A 15672-nucleotide genomic window follows, 5' to 3' on the forward strand; every position below is an offset into this window, starting at 1 on the left:
TGCCATTCATCTTCCATTTATTCCAGATATTTTTTATTATTCTTTTTTCCAACTTACACCACTGGAAACGTTGTCTGCTATTTCTGCAGGAGATGACTTCACCTCAAAAACACCAGATTACATAACAGAAATGAATAAATATCAGCGGGGCATATTTCAGTAATAAACAGTGACCTTGGCTTGACCTCACCAAAGTCTGTCCTCGCATTAAACAGCGGCCCCTGATCCGTCCTCTGTGAGAATCCACCCACGTGTGACCCAGGAAAAGAGCAGCACAAGTTCCTCCTCAGGTGGTGAAACTCATGAAGCTCACAGGGGTTAAAGCCAAGCATTAATGGCTCCTAGCTTAACCCCACCACAGGCTTTTAGAAAAAAAAAGGGCTCAGAGCAGCCATGGCAGGCTTTAGAGCTGGGTTGAAAAACAATGGAAAAAAATTGCGGAAAAACTGCAAGCGGCTGATAAGGAAATGCAGCCCCTGCGAGGGAGAACCAGGTGACAAACATGAATTGTTTGCCAGGATTTTGTCTTCCCTTTTCAATTTGCCTTCTCTATGAAATGTCTGAGGGAGTAATCCCTGAGCTTCATTCCAGTTCCCCCAGTCTGACACGGAAATCGCCATCCGCCTCCCTCACACCCCTAAACATTGTGAATGGATGCTGCTTGCTCCATTAAAGAACCACTTAATATGGATGACCAAAGCTCACCCAGCAACCCAAAACCTCCCACTCAGACAAACAGTGTGCTGAGAAACAACACCGCTGCAGACGATGTGAATACACCAAAGTCCTGCAAGCACACAGTGCAGATTGTTCGTCTGCAGGAGCTCGCGGAAGGCGGGGTGGCCAGTGCGGCTGCAACAAAAACTTCAGTTCGTTCGCTGATGTATTCAGTAATAGGCCTGGTCACAATAGAAAATGGGATAACAAACTATGGGATTTTAGAAACTTGGTGGCGTAGCTGTTAACTCAGGACAAGCGTGCTACTCGGTCTGACACAATAGCTGTCCGAGATTGTTGCTATTATAATTTCATTAATAAAGATTTATTGAAGTGGGGAACGTGTCAGTTAGCTAGTTTCCAAACAAGACAGGAAATTCACAGTTCATTCAAACAGTTTATTTGTACAATCTACTGCTGTCTCATACCATTCCTGTGTCAGGAAACAGGTTATTCTCTGACAAAGGAGGGTCAAATAAATTTGCGTGGTCCCACAGAACTAATAAGTAGAGACGGTTTCCTTCATTTCAGGCTCTCAAGGTTGTCTGTTTCCTCAAAGCACCATCGAGACAGTTTGCTGTTTGTCCATGCAACAAATTTGCATGTCAAAATTCAACAAAATGTAACGAACCTGAACATTTTGGCACGGATTTACTTTGCCCCGACTCGCAAATCCAATCAATTCGACGACATGAATTTATTTCTGCCGCGAAACTTCTCTGTTTTAGATGCTACTGTGACCAGGCCTTGAGCAGGTACCAGCACACTAATTGTAAGCTGCTTCTATATGGTTGTCAACTAAAATTCACCACCTGGTAGACTGAATTTTTTTTTTTTTTTTTTTTTTTTTAAAGCCCTGAATTTGCTAGGTGCAGCAATGTGAAAGCTCCTGGGTATGGTGAGAAAATCTTTGTTGATCTCTGGTAAACATAACACCAGTTTAAACAATGTGTCATGTCGACAGTGTTTCCCTCCCCTTGGGACACAGTGGCAGGAGAGGGTAAATTCATTAACTACAGCACAACTGGTGTATAATTAAGTTGTGCACTGTAGGCGAAAAGCATACATACGCCAGCAGCTGACTGCACAAAACAAATAACCATCATTCCCAAGGTCCCATACTTGATAAAAAGTTGCTGGTGTCCTAATAATATATCATTTGTCAACAGCAAAATGGAAAAGCCTTTCAAAAGTGTGTGTGAACTGGAGGACTGTAATCATATTGTCTTTGTGCTTGTCAACTGGCATTTAGAAATCTCTGCCCCATGCTAAACTGCTGACCTTTACCACTTCCCCCCCAGGCGCTCTCTCCTACAAGTTATTGGAGTCGTTTCTCAACTGCGAAGTCAAAGTCATGTTGTGAGCCCCATGTCATGACCTCCATTTACTTTCCAGAGAAGACTCACTCGGCTTCAGTGGTTAAGAGGTCCAATTAGAGGGTGCTGTTTGTGTTCCTTCAGCTTGGTTTTAATTTCTGCAGCCACGGGAATGGTGAGCGCACCAGCTCAATGCCAAATCACCCCTCCACAATACCACCACCACTACCGCCACCACCCTGCTGCACCAATCCTCCACGTCATCATTAATCTGCCGGTCGACGCTTAAAAGTGAGGGGAAAGTGTGTCAAAAGCTTGGCTGAACACCCCCCGCGCCCCAGACGCAATCTTTGATGTAATTAGAACGTGCTTGAGACTTTTTTTTTCCCTTCTTCCCCTCTACAGGTCACACTCGATGACAAACAAGAAGCAGCATGGAAAGCGAAATTCTAATTCAAGCAAGAGTGACGGGGCTGAGCATGAGAAAGGGGGCACGACCCAGTATAAATGATTCTTGCTCCCACTCTAGCCCCAGGATTCTACATCAAGCTTAACTAATGTGCAATTAAGCTTTAGACTGGAAGAAAATCACCTTGTAAAAACATTTGTCAAGTGAACTGTTTTTCTGTTCTGGGCTGCTAATTAACAAGGGAATGGGAAGAGGGGTTTGTTTGTGTGTGTATTTACATATACATGAAGAAAATAAATATCCGCACTGTTAGGGGAAAGCATTACCAAATCCCCTTCATATGTCTCTATTAAACAACCCTGACATGTAGTCCCTATCATTAAGCAATAATAGTTTACTTTACAGCTCATGAACTACAGTATCAACAAATTAAGCCCGCTGATAGTGCTGGGTGCCAAGCCAAGCATTGTGGTGGAGGGGAGGGGTGAAGGGAGGGCAGTGGGGGAGGGAGGGGGAAGGAAAATGCAAGGCTTTATTGTGTCTGTCACATTAAACGATATTGCAGCCACACTCAGAGTAATGAAGACCACTTCTAAAGTCATTTAAAAGTCAAATCATCACTGTCTCTGAATTTCAATGATGTATAATAGAAAGGGCATGCCAGAGGGTTGAGAAGAGGGTGAGAGAGAGGGAGGAAGAGGAGGGAGTCGGGGCAGTGGGAGTCAGGAGCCAGGAAGTTGCTGTCCTCTGCAGAGAGAGAGCGAGGTGAGAGATAAAACAGCAAAGCTGCATTTGCTCCATGGCTCAGGGGAGGAGAGTCCAAGTGCAGGACTATACTTTGTGTGGGGCCAAGACATTTTTTTTTTGCAGGCTCTGACATGCTATAAAATGTGTGTACATAACATGTGTGTGGCTGTGTGGTGTTTTCCAGCAGGTGGATGAGACAGAGGCTATGGATATGAAGGTGGAGGACTCCCAAGTGTGGGTTCCTGCCGAGGAGCCCATTGCTAACCCGGCCTTCCTCCTCGACTCCAAGATCTGGGAGATTTGCCAGCAGCTGCCCATCCACTGGATCCATCCCTCCCCCCTGAGCGGTGAGAGCAGGGGCCATCACTGCCTCTAAACGGAGACTATTAACACTCTCGCTGGAGGGCATCCCCACAGGCCACATGCAGGTCCACAGAGACCGAGTGTTTTCCCCAACCATAGGAAACAGCTGGCTCAGGATACGCTGCGTGTGTTAGGAAAGTTGAGAGACTGATGGTCCAGCCCAGTATCAGCAAAGCATGTAATTCAACCACCAGTCCACTAGAGGGTAGCGTGTATTTCTGACATTTACGTTAAACTGCAGCTTGGAAAGTAGATGCACATTACATGAGAAAAGTCACGTGATGAATATGATGCAATAGAGGTCATCTGAAGTACAAAAGCTTCAGAATTGGCAGCGGGTGAGGTGGGCGTGGCAGAAAGGACAGAGAGACACTGGGGACCTCTGGTGGATGGAGGGAGTGAAGCAAGGAATGAACTGAGTAACTGAACAAATTATTATCAGCGATGCTTTAATTTGTAAACTGGTCATGGTGGAGCTGATTTTCACCACTTTCTATGATGACGACATTATATTTTTCAGTACAAACGTACTAAGTGTAAATGAATTAGTCCTATCTGCCATGCTAGTTTGATTAGTTCATCCAGTCTCTGTCTTTTTCTAGCTCAGTCATTTTAAGAAATGATGGTGGGAACCTTAATGCAGCAATAATAGATATTCTTTTTATACGAACAATCATCCAAATAGCAACCGTAAAACAATGTGACATTGTGAAAGATCTTGACTGTCCTAATGAACTTGAATCTGCACCTCCCCTGAACCATACAGAGCTTTATGGTGAGTTTCAGCTCATTATTTAGCCGTCTGACCAGCAACGTTTTCTGTTTTGTTTCACTCTCACTGCTCTCATGAAAACACACACCACCAGCTAAGCGCCAAACAGCAGACGGATGCACTTAACAACCATCAGCCCCAGACAGTCGAATATTTAGCAGCTAAAAAGACAGATATTTTCTTTCATTAGCTGCTAGAGACCAAAAAACTGAGTTAAAAAAGAGTCAGAATTCACCGTGATCCAAAACATGACTGCATGTGAATTATGATATTAGTTCATAACTGCTGGATGTTTAAATAGGAACATTTTTGCTAACAAGTCTGCCATGTCAATTTTAAAAGGGATGTTGATGTTGTGCTCGCAGGTTGCTTTTGCTCCCCCCGAGCGGTCAAACAAATCAGTCATTTCTGGTTTAAAGGAAGAGCGAAAGGGAAGAGACATCATCCCACAAAACCAGTTAAACTCTGTCGAGCAGCATGAAATTATCTCACCACAATGGCAGAGCTTTCTAAACGCCTTGAAAAGCCTTTTAGGAATCTGTGTTGGACAAAAAATGATTTTTGCAGTGTGTGCAATATATTAAATGTCTACAAAGTAACACCAGCAATCAGATAAATCTCGTCGAAAAGTATTAATATTTCTCTCTGAAATGTGGTGGAACAGAAGTCGGCTGTATCTCAGTCTTAAAGTACAAATATCTAAAAATATACTTGAGTAAATGTACCCTGTTACATCCAGTGTCCTCATGGGGAGATTTGTTTTTAAGGGATTTTCCCATAAGACTTGGTGAATTAGAATGTGTGTGTTAGTATTACAACAGCAACAACACCTTTGTTTGACCAAAGTATGAGTGAATTCCAGCATATTTCTCTTGAACCTTAGCTGGAAAACAGGGTGCGGAAGCCAAAGCTGAATCCAAGAGCTTTTCTGATTTCACTTCAAACAACAGATAACTGCTACGAGTACATGACATCATCTCCTTTCTCTCTCTCCAGATGCTGAGGTTGAAAATGTGGACACGCCTGACGCAGAGGTCACAGGTCAGCGTTTCACCCGCGACGTCGGGGACCACCTTCAAGTAAATGACTATGTAAGTAGGGTCCTCTCTTGCCACGTCACCCGGGGACCACACCAAGAGATACAGTAAAACCACTTCAATCCGCTCCAGCTCTGCCTCGACTCTTTCTGCATATAAATTGCTCACTAATTGATGTTAAAACTGACTTTGTGCACCAGAGGGCATAGCAATTGCTCTATATATCTGTTTAAGTAAGGCCAGTTCATTGAAGACTCCCTTAATGTCTCTCCATTAATTGAGAGGAATATCCAGCCTTTCAAAGGCAGCAACTTGTGCCTTACAGCACCCGTTAGCGCCTTTTTTCACCTCCTTTTTTCTCAAGCAGTGGAAAGCACTGTACAAAGGAGCACTCTCAAGGTCACTCATTGCTGCACAGATAAGTTACATTTATTAATAATGCTTTAATTATCAAAGCGTATAAAATGAATGTAAAGGCCAAGTGGCATATTTTGGTATACTGCTTGTAAACCACTCAATACGGCATGATTAATTATCCCTGACTGTGAGGGAAAATCACACTGCATAGTATATTACACAGGAATTATGCACTCATACTGACACAAAGAAACTGCATTTGCACACTAAAGATACCAGGAACATGCACAGGTGCCAGGATATCCAACACACACATACACACACACACACACACACAACACACACACACACACACACACACACACACACACATTCAGCACTTACAGGTGAATAGCAGCTAACGTTACATTCAAGGATAATGAGTAAGGCTGGGTCTCCTCCTCAGAGCTGGGAGGAACGGTGAGAGACATCCTATAATGTTGACATTTATCAGGCCCGTCCCAGAAACACCTCCCGCTCAACCCTTCAATTTCCCCCCAGCTCCTCTGTCTTCTCCCTCATTGTCTGTGGCAGGAGATGCAGCGCTATGCAATTAAAACATACCAGGGGATGAAAAACTCATCTCTCCTTTTGAAACGGTCTGCCTCTATCAGCAGAGTAATGCATACCATCGCAATCCATTCTAGCAGCACGTCCGGGCACTGTTTGTGGGTCCAGTGATAACAAAGGCCTTTGTGGCCAAGCAGAGGGCAGGCAGCAGTCTGTAATTGGGAGTCTGAACTCTCGCTCATGCCAGTGGGATGCCACATGTGTTAGCCGAGCCTTGCCCTTTTTTTTTGTTGTTGTTGTTGTGGTTGTTGGTGTTATTTTTCTTCATCCAGAACTCATGTAAATGTGCACAAAGTCTGAAAACAGACAGGTACACTCACAGTTTCTGCTGCTCGCACCGCTTTCCTCTCTACATGCGTGCTTTCTTCTGTCACACACACAAAAAAAACATGCATTTGCTACATCTGCATTTCATAAGTCTGAATTTCAGCGCCGCGTCCACCAGCACACGTTCACAAGGCAGAATAAGTGTTGAAGTCGCTGTGACGGAGGCTGACAGATATATAGTGCTGAACTTTGCCACCGCTGCCATGTCAGAGTGCAGTTTGTATCAGAGGTGGCCCTGGAAATTTCAAACTGAATAACTACCATCTGACATGCCTGAAAGGATTGTACCACTGTCCTTAACCCACAAAGTAAGGACGAGCTTACAATAAGAGCTGACCTCACTCACGGACATCCAAACATGTTTGTTGTGTGTGTCCGCCTGCGTTTGCATTGTGTGTTAAACTTGCACCGTCCTCACAAATATCTAGGTGCCACATTCAGGGTCAGGTTAGATGGCTGCTCATGCATAACAGAGGTGCAAAAAGGAATTCAAATCCATGAATGCAGGAGCTGTTTGTTGCCTCCAGAGGAATCTTTGCACTGAAGCTAAAGCTCCTTATCACCCTGGTAAACCAGCAGAGTTTACTGAAATACATGACTATCTGCTTATTCAATTACGTCCAATTTCATTGTCATTCCACCTCACCAGCACCGTGAGATCCAAATCTGAGATCAGGGCATGCAGCAAAGCATTTCATATGTTGCACTGTCCTGTGTGTCTACATAAAAAAAAAAATAAAAAAAAAAAGTCTTTGAATACAAAGAAGGGTATGAAACAGAAATGTTATCTCTGCTGTTTTGATCCCAGAATGAATGTGATGAGCTCTGCTATGAGATTTAATAACACATCCAGGCATGTGCTTCAAGCTTATGAAGAGCGGTGATCAGTGTGTGTGAAATAATACCAACAAGTGTGGAGATTAGAGGAGTCATGCTTTGATTCGTTACATCTTATTGAATGACTGACACAGTTTTCTACTCTGCAGACTCATTCACATCCAATGCTTCATATTATGTACAGGGATGCCTGTGTGTGTGTGTGTGTGTGTGTGTGTGTGTGTGTGTGTGTGTGTGTGTGTGTGTGTGTGTGTGTGTGTGTGTGTGTGTGTGTGTGTGTGTGTGTGTGTGTGTGTGTGTGTGTGTGTGTTTGCATGTGTATATGTGAGCCTGGGTGTGTGATGAAATCAGATGCAGCAAGGGGGTAATGGCTTTTACTCTTCATTAATGCTGCTTGTTTGTGAGTGACTGCCTCAGATTTCCCAAGGTGAACCATTCTTATCAACGCAGCTTCTCACTAGAGACGGCAACTCAAAGCCAGAATGATTAATATGTACCCTCCGTTTTAAAAGGATAGCTCTGATTAATTGTCTTTAAGGTACAATGCCGCCTATTGGCTGTTTGTTTTGATAAACGCGTCATTTGAATAAAATATTTTCTTCATTTTCCGAGCCGCAGCCCCAGATTTCGTAACATCCCAGTTTGGGCTGCGAGGAGCAGATAAGATTATCGTTGGTCCATTGACAGCTTTCGTGTTGTTTCCATAACAGATTGTTGCCTGGGAGCTGATGACCTGAAGCCTGACTGAAGCAATAAATCATTAAAAACCTTACCTGTGCCTGTCAAAGTAATAAATCACACTCACCTAGATATAATCTGTCACACCTTTCTGTGTGTTTTAAATATGTCTCACGAGTGTGTAATTTTACGCAGTTGATCATCTCTCAGCTCAAATACACGGTGGGCACTGTGCTAGCTTTTACCGTAAAGAAAACAAATACAGTGTGTGTAAAAGGACTGTGATTGACTCCTCGCTGAAATACAGAGGAGATGCAAGAAATCCCCTAATTCCTCTCCTTAATGCGGTCAGGGACTGGAGGGACTCAGCCATGTTCTCCTGCGGGTCCTGTCCTCTTAAACAATTCCCACACATTTTCTATTCCCAACAGTGGATGTGTTTTGTTCTGCAGTGTTGCACGTAGCTGAGTCACTGTAAGCGCTGGCAGAGAATTGTACCGGTTTGTTCTGAATGTGAAGTCAGGCCGTTGACTCCTGGATCCGAGCTGTTTAACGAGACAGCGCCGGATTGTCTCCAAGGATTCATTTACTAAAAGAGATTGAAATGTGGTCAAATGCATACTGAGGGCAGTTGCTGCCTCAACTCACACCGTGAGTTAAGTGGCACTTCTCCGAACCCCATTTGGAGTTGCTCTTGATCAAAGGCATGGCACTCAGCCCCCACGAGTCTATGAGGGCATGAACCAACCAGCACAATGGAAAAATCCAAGGGCCATTAATTCTACCCAATTTACCTTTCGTTTGGGTTTCATTTGGCCCTCACTATAAATTCAGAGGCAGCCAGCAAGAGCAAATGAAAGAATCCTTGTTAGGCGATCATTACTTCGCTAATTGCTTTAGGAATGTGCCGTGCACTTAAAGTCAAGGTCAGGAGGAGGACGCAAAGACGTGAGGAGCTCTAATTTAAATGCTTTAGTGGAGGAGGGGCAGCCATTTTAGTGCAGAGTGTGTGCCTCGGTCGAGGGAGTTAAGAGGTCAGAGATGAAAGAAATAGTGTAATTATGCTGGTAACTACCAACGTTAGAGTCCCTTTGAGTGAGGAAAACAGCGGCAGACAGGTTGTGAGTGCTGGATTCAGAGACGGGGCACTGTGTAGCTGCCAATCATTCTACCTTTGGTATAATAGAAAGGTCAAGGGTATTATTTCATGTTAATGCTGCTGGAGCTTAAATCACGCTCACTCACTCCCACCGCTATCTTCATCTCTTTGTCATCAGGCAAGGCACAACTTTGCATTTTTGCAGACATCAATTCTGATCTCCTCACTGGTTTTTACATATATTCTGCTGACCTACAACCAAAGCAGCCTCATCAATTCACGTCGTCCCCTCCTCTTCCTCCTCTCCTGCCCTTGCCTCCGGAGGACTGGCATTTGTCATGTGTGTGATTGTAACCCTGCCCACTCCTGTGTCCTCTGCAGAGAGATGCTGGAATCGAGCTGGATAACCGTCTGGATGACCGTGGCTACTGCTGCCAGGACTGTCACCGTGGTTACCGCTACTGCCGCCGCTACCACGAGCCCCTGGGTGGCTTCAACCCCTGGCCGTACTACTACCAGGGAGGCAGGGTCATCTGTCAGATTGTCATGCCGTGCAACTGGTGGATCGCCCGTATGCTGGGGAAGATCTGAGGCGGCCGCGTGCTGCCTGGGTTTTAAACTGTTTATGGATTTGTATGTGCAAATTCTGCTTTTTATAAGCATTGTGAAACCAAAGCAGCACACAATTATTACATACCGTAGTTCTCCCATTGAATATGAGTCAGTCTAAAGAGTCTAAATGGAATTTGAAGAGTTTTAAATCGTTCTTAAAAGGCATTGTTTGTTTGCAGCTGTCTGATCTTCTCTCATTTGCTCTCTTTGCCATTTGATCCTCTTCAATGAGTGCAATTTAGTTGGAAAGATATGCTCTCCAAAACAGAATACTTCAGCGCTCTCTGTCCTTTCTTTGCCGACTTTGGTGTGCATTTATTGTTTCTTTATGGGCTAAAAAGACACGTTCTATTATTAATATGATATATGAAAATGTACAGTGCATACAGTATTTCAGCAAATAACAATATGAATGGTGGTATCATATTAAACATTTAAACCTGCAGTATCACAGTACTTTTGTCTCCCACTTCTTCCAGTGAAAGTATTACAGAAACACTGCAGACACATGCTTACGTTATCGTTTTACATTGTGTACGAAATTGTTTCAAGCATCTCAACCCCCACGAAATGACTTATTTTACAATCAGAATTTGACCCATTCGGTTCCACATTTAGAAAGTCTAAAAGAGCCACACGGCTGAATTATTTTTTTTATCCCCATTCAAGTTAGGAAGTTTGTCAGGTCGGCCATTGAGCGTGCCCAGTGTGCATTCATCTGGCCGCTGTGGGAATGTCTCACCAGACAGATTTAAAGGAGTAGTGTGTGGGATTTAGTGGCATCTAGTGGTGTGTTTTCAAAATGCAACGAACAAAACACTCCCTCGCCTCACCACCATCACCTTTCAAGTGTGTAAGAGAATTTAGAGAGACTACAAAACTCACCAAAAACATCAAAGATCCTCTCAAGTCATATCTGCAGGAACATGGCAGGGCAACATGAAAACAGAACAATTCTTAGATTCAGGTGATTATCCACGAATGAATGAGTTATAAACATCATATTCCATTTCTGGCAATGGATCCCTCTAAATCCTGCACACTGGCTACATCAAAAACTACATCAGTATTGTCTGAAGTCGTTTGACAAGATCTGAAATGTAACAGCCTTTCATTTACATGTAGAAGTCCAGCACTATAGTTTTAGCTAAACATATCTAACCAAGCACTTTATTAGGAACACAAGTGCAATCAACAGCTCTGCTCTAAACTCTACTTTTACTAAGCTTATACAGTTTTGTCGACAGTGTTGGAAAGGTGATGTTTCTACTTTATGTTTGTTATAGAGGCCATTGTTTGTTCGGAGTATTGTATCCACATTAGAAAATGTAAATATCAGGATCATTTTTCAACAGTATGCAGCGCAGTACACCACCAACCGCCTCCCCCTGCGACCTCCATAATAAACACAAAGTAGAGGGATCACCTCTCTGACAAGGTCAACAAAAATGTATAAGCTTCATAAAGCAGAATTTATGGCAGAGCTGTTGTACTGGATTGCAGTGGATTGCACAGGTGTTCCCAATAAAGTGCTCGGTGAGTGTATATATCTTTTTTTTTTTTTTTTTTTTATTGCTTACATAACTGGCAGATAAAAGTCCTTCTCATACTCTGCAGTACAGCAGCCCCTGAGGACAAAGCACATACAAGAGTCAAAGCACAAGCAGTGAGGGAAACACACTCCAAATTCAGAAATGCTGCAAATACCAAAACACACAAATAAGAGCAATGCATGCAGCAGAAGTGCTCTGGGACACTAGGGGGAGTGATGGGCTTCATTTAACATCCCTTTTAGACGTACACACAAAAAACATTTCAAAAAAATTAAAAGACACCACATACAAAATTATATATTTGCAAATTATATGGAAAATGTTCAAATCAAGAAGAAAATAATAATTTAAACATGCCCAAACAGAAACAGATGAAGCTTCTGAAGATTAAGTCCTGAGTTTCCTAAATGTCTCCATGTATTTTTGCAATTCTTCCGTATGTTTTTGTATAATGTGAAACTAAAGATGTTTAATTAGAGATGCGTAGACCTCAGCTCTCTTTTGTGATGTACTTACAGATGTGTTATCCTCCATTACTTTCACTGTTGTTGCAATCTGTGAAACGCTTTAAATAGTGACGCTGTTCAAACAACTTCTTCTTTGCTGAGGCGATTTTAATCTGTGAACGCTGCATCTCGCCGTGTCGAGACGAAATAACTCTTAGCTGCAACTAACAGATAAGCAAGCGAGATAGGCATTTGTAATTGATGTTCTGTCATCACAATAACAAGGTGCATAAATGCCCAAGAGTATTCAAGCTATGTGATATTCAGAAGTCAAACAGAGAGACAAAAATGGAGCATTTGTGTTGCGATAGTTGGCTTTGAAGTCTTCTCTATGTTTCTTCCACGCTCCTTGTTTTTCCCAATTAAAATTTCATTGTATGAATAATCTCAGTTGTCCTATCATATGAAACAATGTGATTTATTTGAAAGACTCTTAATACCCCAGGGTATTTGTGTGTGATGGCAGTATGGGTTTGAATCCATAGAAAAGACAGATGTCCTTCTCTCCTCTCCATTAGTCCCCCTCCTCAGTAGCAGGAGCGTTTAGCTATTATGTCCTGACAGGAAAAAACACATATATACATGCTTTTATTGTCTCTACTTTACAACCCCAGACTCTCTTGTGTATATGATACATAATAATGCTTTGTTTACAGTAATAAGTATCACGCCTGCTCACTAAATCTGGATGTCGGCTCAGTATGATAATATTGTCAATGATATCAACAATAATTGGCAGCGAGATGTATTTTGTGAAAAAGAGGGCGAGACATATTACTGTATATAAATGTTTTATGAACATGTTCATAAATGGAGTTCAGACTGCAAAATAATATTATTTTTAAATCAATAATGTCAATGGCCCAAAGCAACATGTCAAGTAAAAAACACCGCCAGGACTTAACAAATGTAATAATTGCCAACATACTTCAAATAAACTGACAAGTGTACTGCCCCGCCCCTCCACCCCCCTCAGGCAGTTCTGAAAAGTTCATAAAATCAGTGTTTATATAATTCATTTCTCACCATTTCCCGCTTATTACATCAAACAGTCAAGTGTGTCTCATAATGGATGCATTCAGCATGCTGCTGCTGCTGTAGAGCTTTTGCACTCTCAGAGTTGGGAAATAGTATAAAGTGTTATTTTTCCTAAGATGCTGTTAGTTGTTAGTTGTCTATCTAGTGAGGTCTCTGAGGACTGAGGACTCTTTTGTGCAGTCGTGAGAGCAAATTGCCATGGAAGCCCTGAGAGTCGGTCTGAATGGGATGGTTCACCCTGACTGGAGAGGCTGATACAGATATTACAGCTGGTTCCCTGAGAGCTCATCATGCCTGTTGGGACAAAAAGTCCAATGTTAAACCATGAAAGTCAAACTTTTAAAGAACAGACGTGTCACAATTAAAAAATCATCGTGGGAGGAGGAGAAAGACACTGGATAGAGCTGATGAAGCTACAGGAGAGCAAATCCCAGTCCAGTTGTACCTGCTGGAAAAGTGCAGCGACCAATACACAGATAATAAGAGCAAAAATCTGCATCTGTTAGCATTCAGCGTTTCATTATGTGATGTTAATTCACACAGCTTCGTTAACAAGATATTTTATGATGAAATCTAAAAATGATAGAGAGGAAGTTCCGTCTCCCCCCAAAAAGGAGGTTTTTCCTCTAAAAATGCAAAAATTTGATCTCCTCAAAATCTATTGATATTTGATGAGTCGGGCTTTTTCAAAACTGAAAGTTAATTTGCTTTCCTACTAGGTATGAAGTGGTTCAATACCGGCTACATAAGATATGAAGCAAATCTGGGAGTCTGTAACAGTGAACTCCTCCCACGCAGACCAGAATTAAAGAATATATAATTTCTATTGAAGCCCTGCACTATTTTTCTGATGCATTTTATATAGGAACCCCCCCCCCCCACGCCTCATCCTCCTGCTCCTCCTCCTCCTCCATCACTTGTTTATCACTGTTTTGATGAAGAGAGGAAGCAAGATCGACTGCTCTGCAGGATAAACAGAGATGCTGAGCCTTTTTAACAGGTTATCACAGTTCAAAGGATGTTTTTTTTTCCCACTACCTGGCCTCAGGACTGGCCACTTCCATTGAGGCTCACAAGTAAATTCATTCATTTTATGACTGATTAAAAATGCAGGAAAACTTCACTCCCAGCTGCTTATTTTCATTTCAAATAATCGCTCGTTCGTTTAGATCCGTGAGTTGCTATTCTGGGGCGGTGGGGAGTGAAAACCAATGTATGAGGAGTGTCTGTATTTAGATTAGTGACCTGAAGGAACAGTTCTCTCCAATCCACACCGAGTCTCGGGCTCGGCTCAGGACACATGTACTACCAGTGCCATCTTGTGTGGAGGAAGGTGTACTGCTCTAATATCAAAAGAGATGATGTATTTTCACCTCCTTTTTCTTTAACATTATAAAACCACGCTGCACCTGCTGTTCTTAAATATACAATCGCTCTTGCTTCTATGAGATTAACCTCAAATATTAAAGCGCTCTGTTTAAGTACAACCTGAGCAGCAGGTTGTTAAGTTAACAGCCTGCATGGAGCTGCGGTGGCCATGAGGCTGCAGTCATCAACACCTTTTCTGTGTGATGTTGCAGTCAGTCTGGTGACCTGATGGTTAAATAAGCTCTCCCTGTACTGTTCCTGCTACAGGCTGGAGGCACGATAATGTCAGCCGTCATCCTTCAACTGCTCCCACTGTGAGAGGCAGCATGGCACAGCAGTAAACACTCGCGCTGTGTCAGTGGCTGCAGGCGACACAGAAATAGTCCTCCTCTCCCAGGACCCGGCGCTCGCTCCATCTGCAGGGTCTCTGATTCACTAACCAAAGGAATAGCGCAGACACAACGGTTGCGAGTAGCCTTTTATTATTTTAGTAATCCATAAGAGCCTCTGCTTAACCATATGGCAGGCGATCGATGGAGCGCTCAACAGAAAAGCAAAGTGTCTGTTTGGATGTAATGGAGGGTTGATTGTTGCTGAATGTGGAGCTCGGGCAATGATTTCATTCTCACTTCAAACAATTTTCTCATCTGCAAAAGGCTCAGGGAGACGGTGAAGAAGGTGATAGTGGCAGTGGCTGCGGCTGAACTTCTGGCCTTGCTTTTCTATGTGTGTGTGTGTGTGTGTGTGTGTGTGTGTGTGTGTGTGTGTGTGTGTGTGTGTGTGTGTGTGTGTGTGTGTGTGTGTGTGTGTTAACCCTATGGCAAGATTGGATTGTGTGGTACACAGCTGTGCATGTGGGTGTAGACAGCAAGGCACAGTAGGCAAGCCCCGCTGCCAGACAGCTTCCTCAACATCACCCCTTCTCTCTGACCCTGAACACACACACACACAGCCAATCCAAGCCAATGCAACACACACACACACACACACACACACACACACACACACACACACACACACACACACACACACACACACACACACACACACAGAGAGAGAACACATGCTCTGAAAGAATCAATCCAAGTCAGTGTAACCCTTTCTCTCGCCAGCCGCAGCCTAAACACACACACACACACACACACGCACACACACACACACACACACACACACACACACACACACACACACACTTCTCACTATGCAAGCTGTGGTGACAGACTCGGTTGTCTTCAGCTCTGGGCATGTCACATGCTAATGTACTCATCCACCCACAGCTACTGGAGAAGCAGTGCTCTTAAGTGCGGTCCAATCAGTCTCTGGCCTG

At 43.3% G+C, this 15672-nt stretch overlaps 1 protein-coding gene across 1 annotated transcript in view; it reads left to right on the plus strand.

The window, feature by feature from the left end:
- The window catches only part of tnmd (tenomodulin), a 53408-nt gene extending 43080 nt beyond the window's left edge, over positions 1 to 10328 (plus strand). The window contains exons 5-7 of the mRNA XM_069694232.1: positions 3374 to 3536; positions 5321 to 5415; positions 9650 to 10328. Of these exons, the coding sequence (XP_069550333.1) occupies positions 3374 to 3536; positions 5321 to 5415; positions 9650 to 9859 (468 nt within the window). The 3' untranslated portion in view covers positions 9860 to 10328. The remainder of the gene's footprint in view (positions 1 to 3373; positions 3537 to 5320; positions 5416 to 9649) is intronic.
- The last annotated feature ends 5344 nt before the right edge of the window (positions 10329 to 15672 follow it).

The sequence above is a fragment of the Brachyistius frenatus genome, unplaced genomic scaffold, assembly GCF_029030835.1.
Source record: "Brachyistius frenatus isolate BFR_SWC_R1_liver_20210118 unplaced genomic scaffold, ASM2903083v1 Contig_17, whole genome shotgun sequence".
Classification (NCBI taxonomy): domain Eukaryota; kingdom Metazoa; phylum Chordata; class Actinopteri; family Embiotocidae; genus Brachyistius; species Brachyistius frenatus.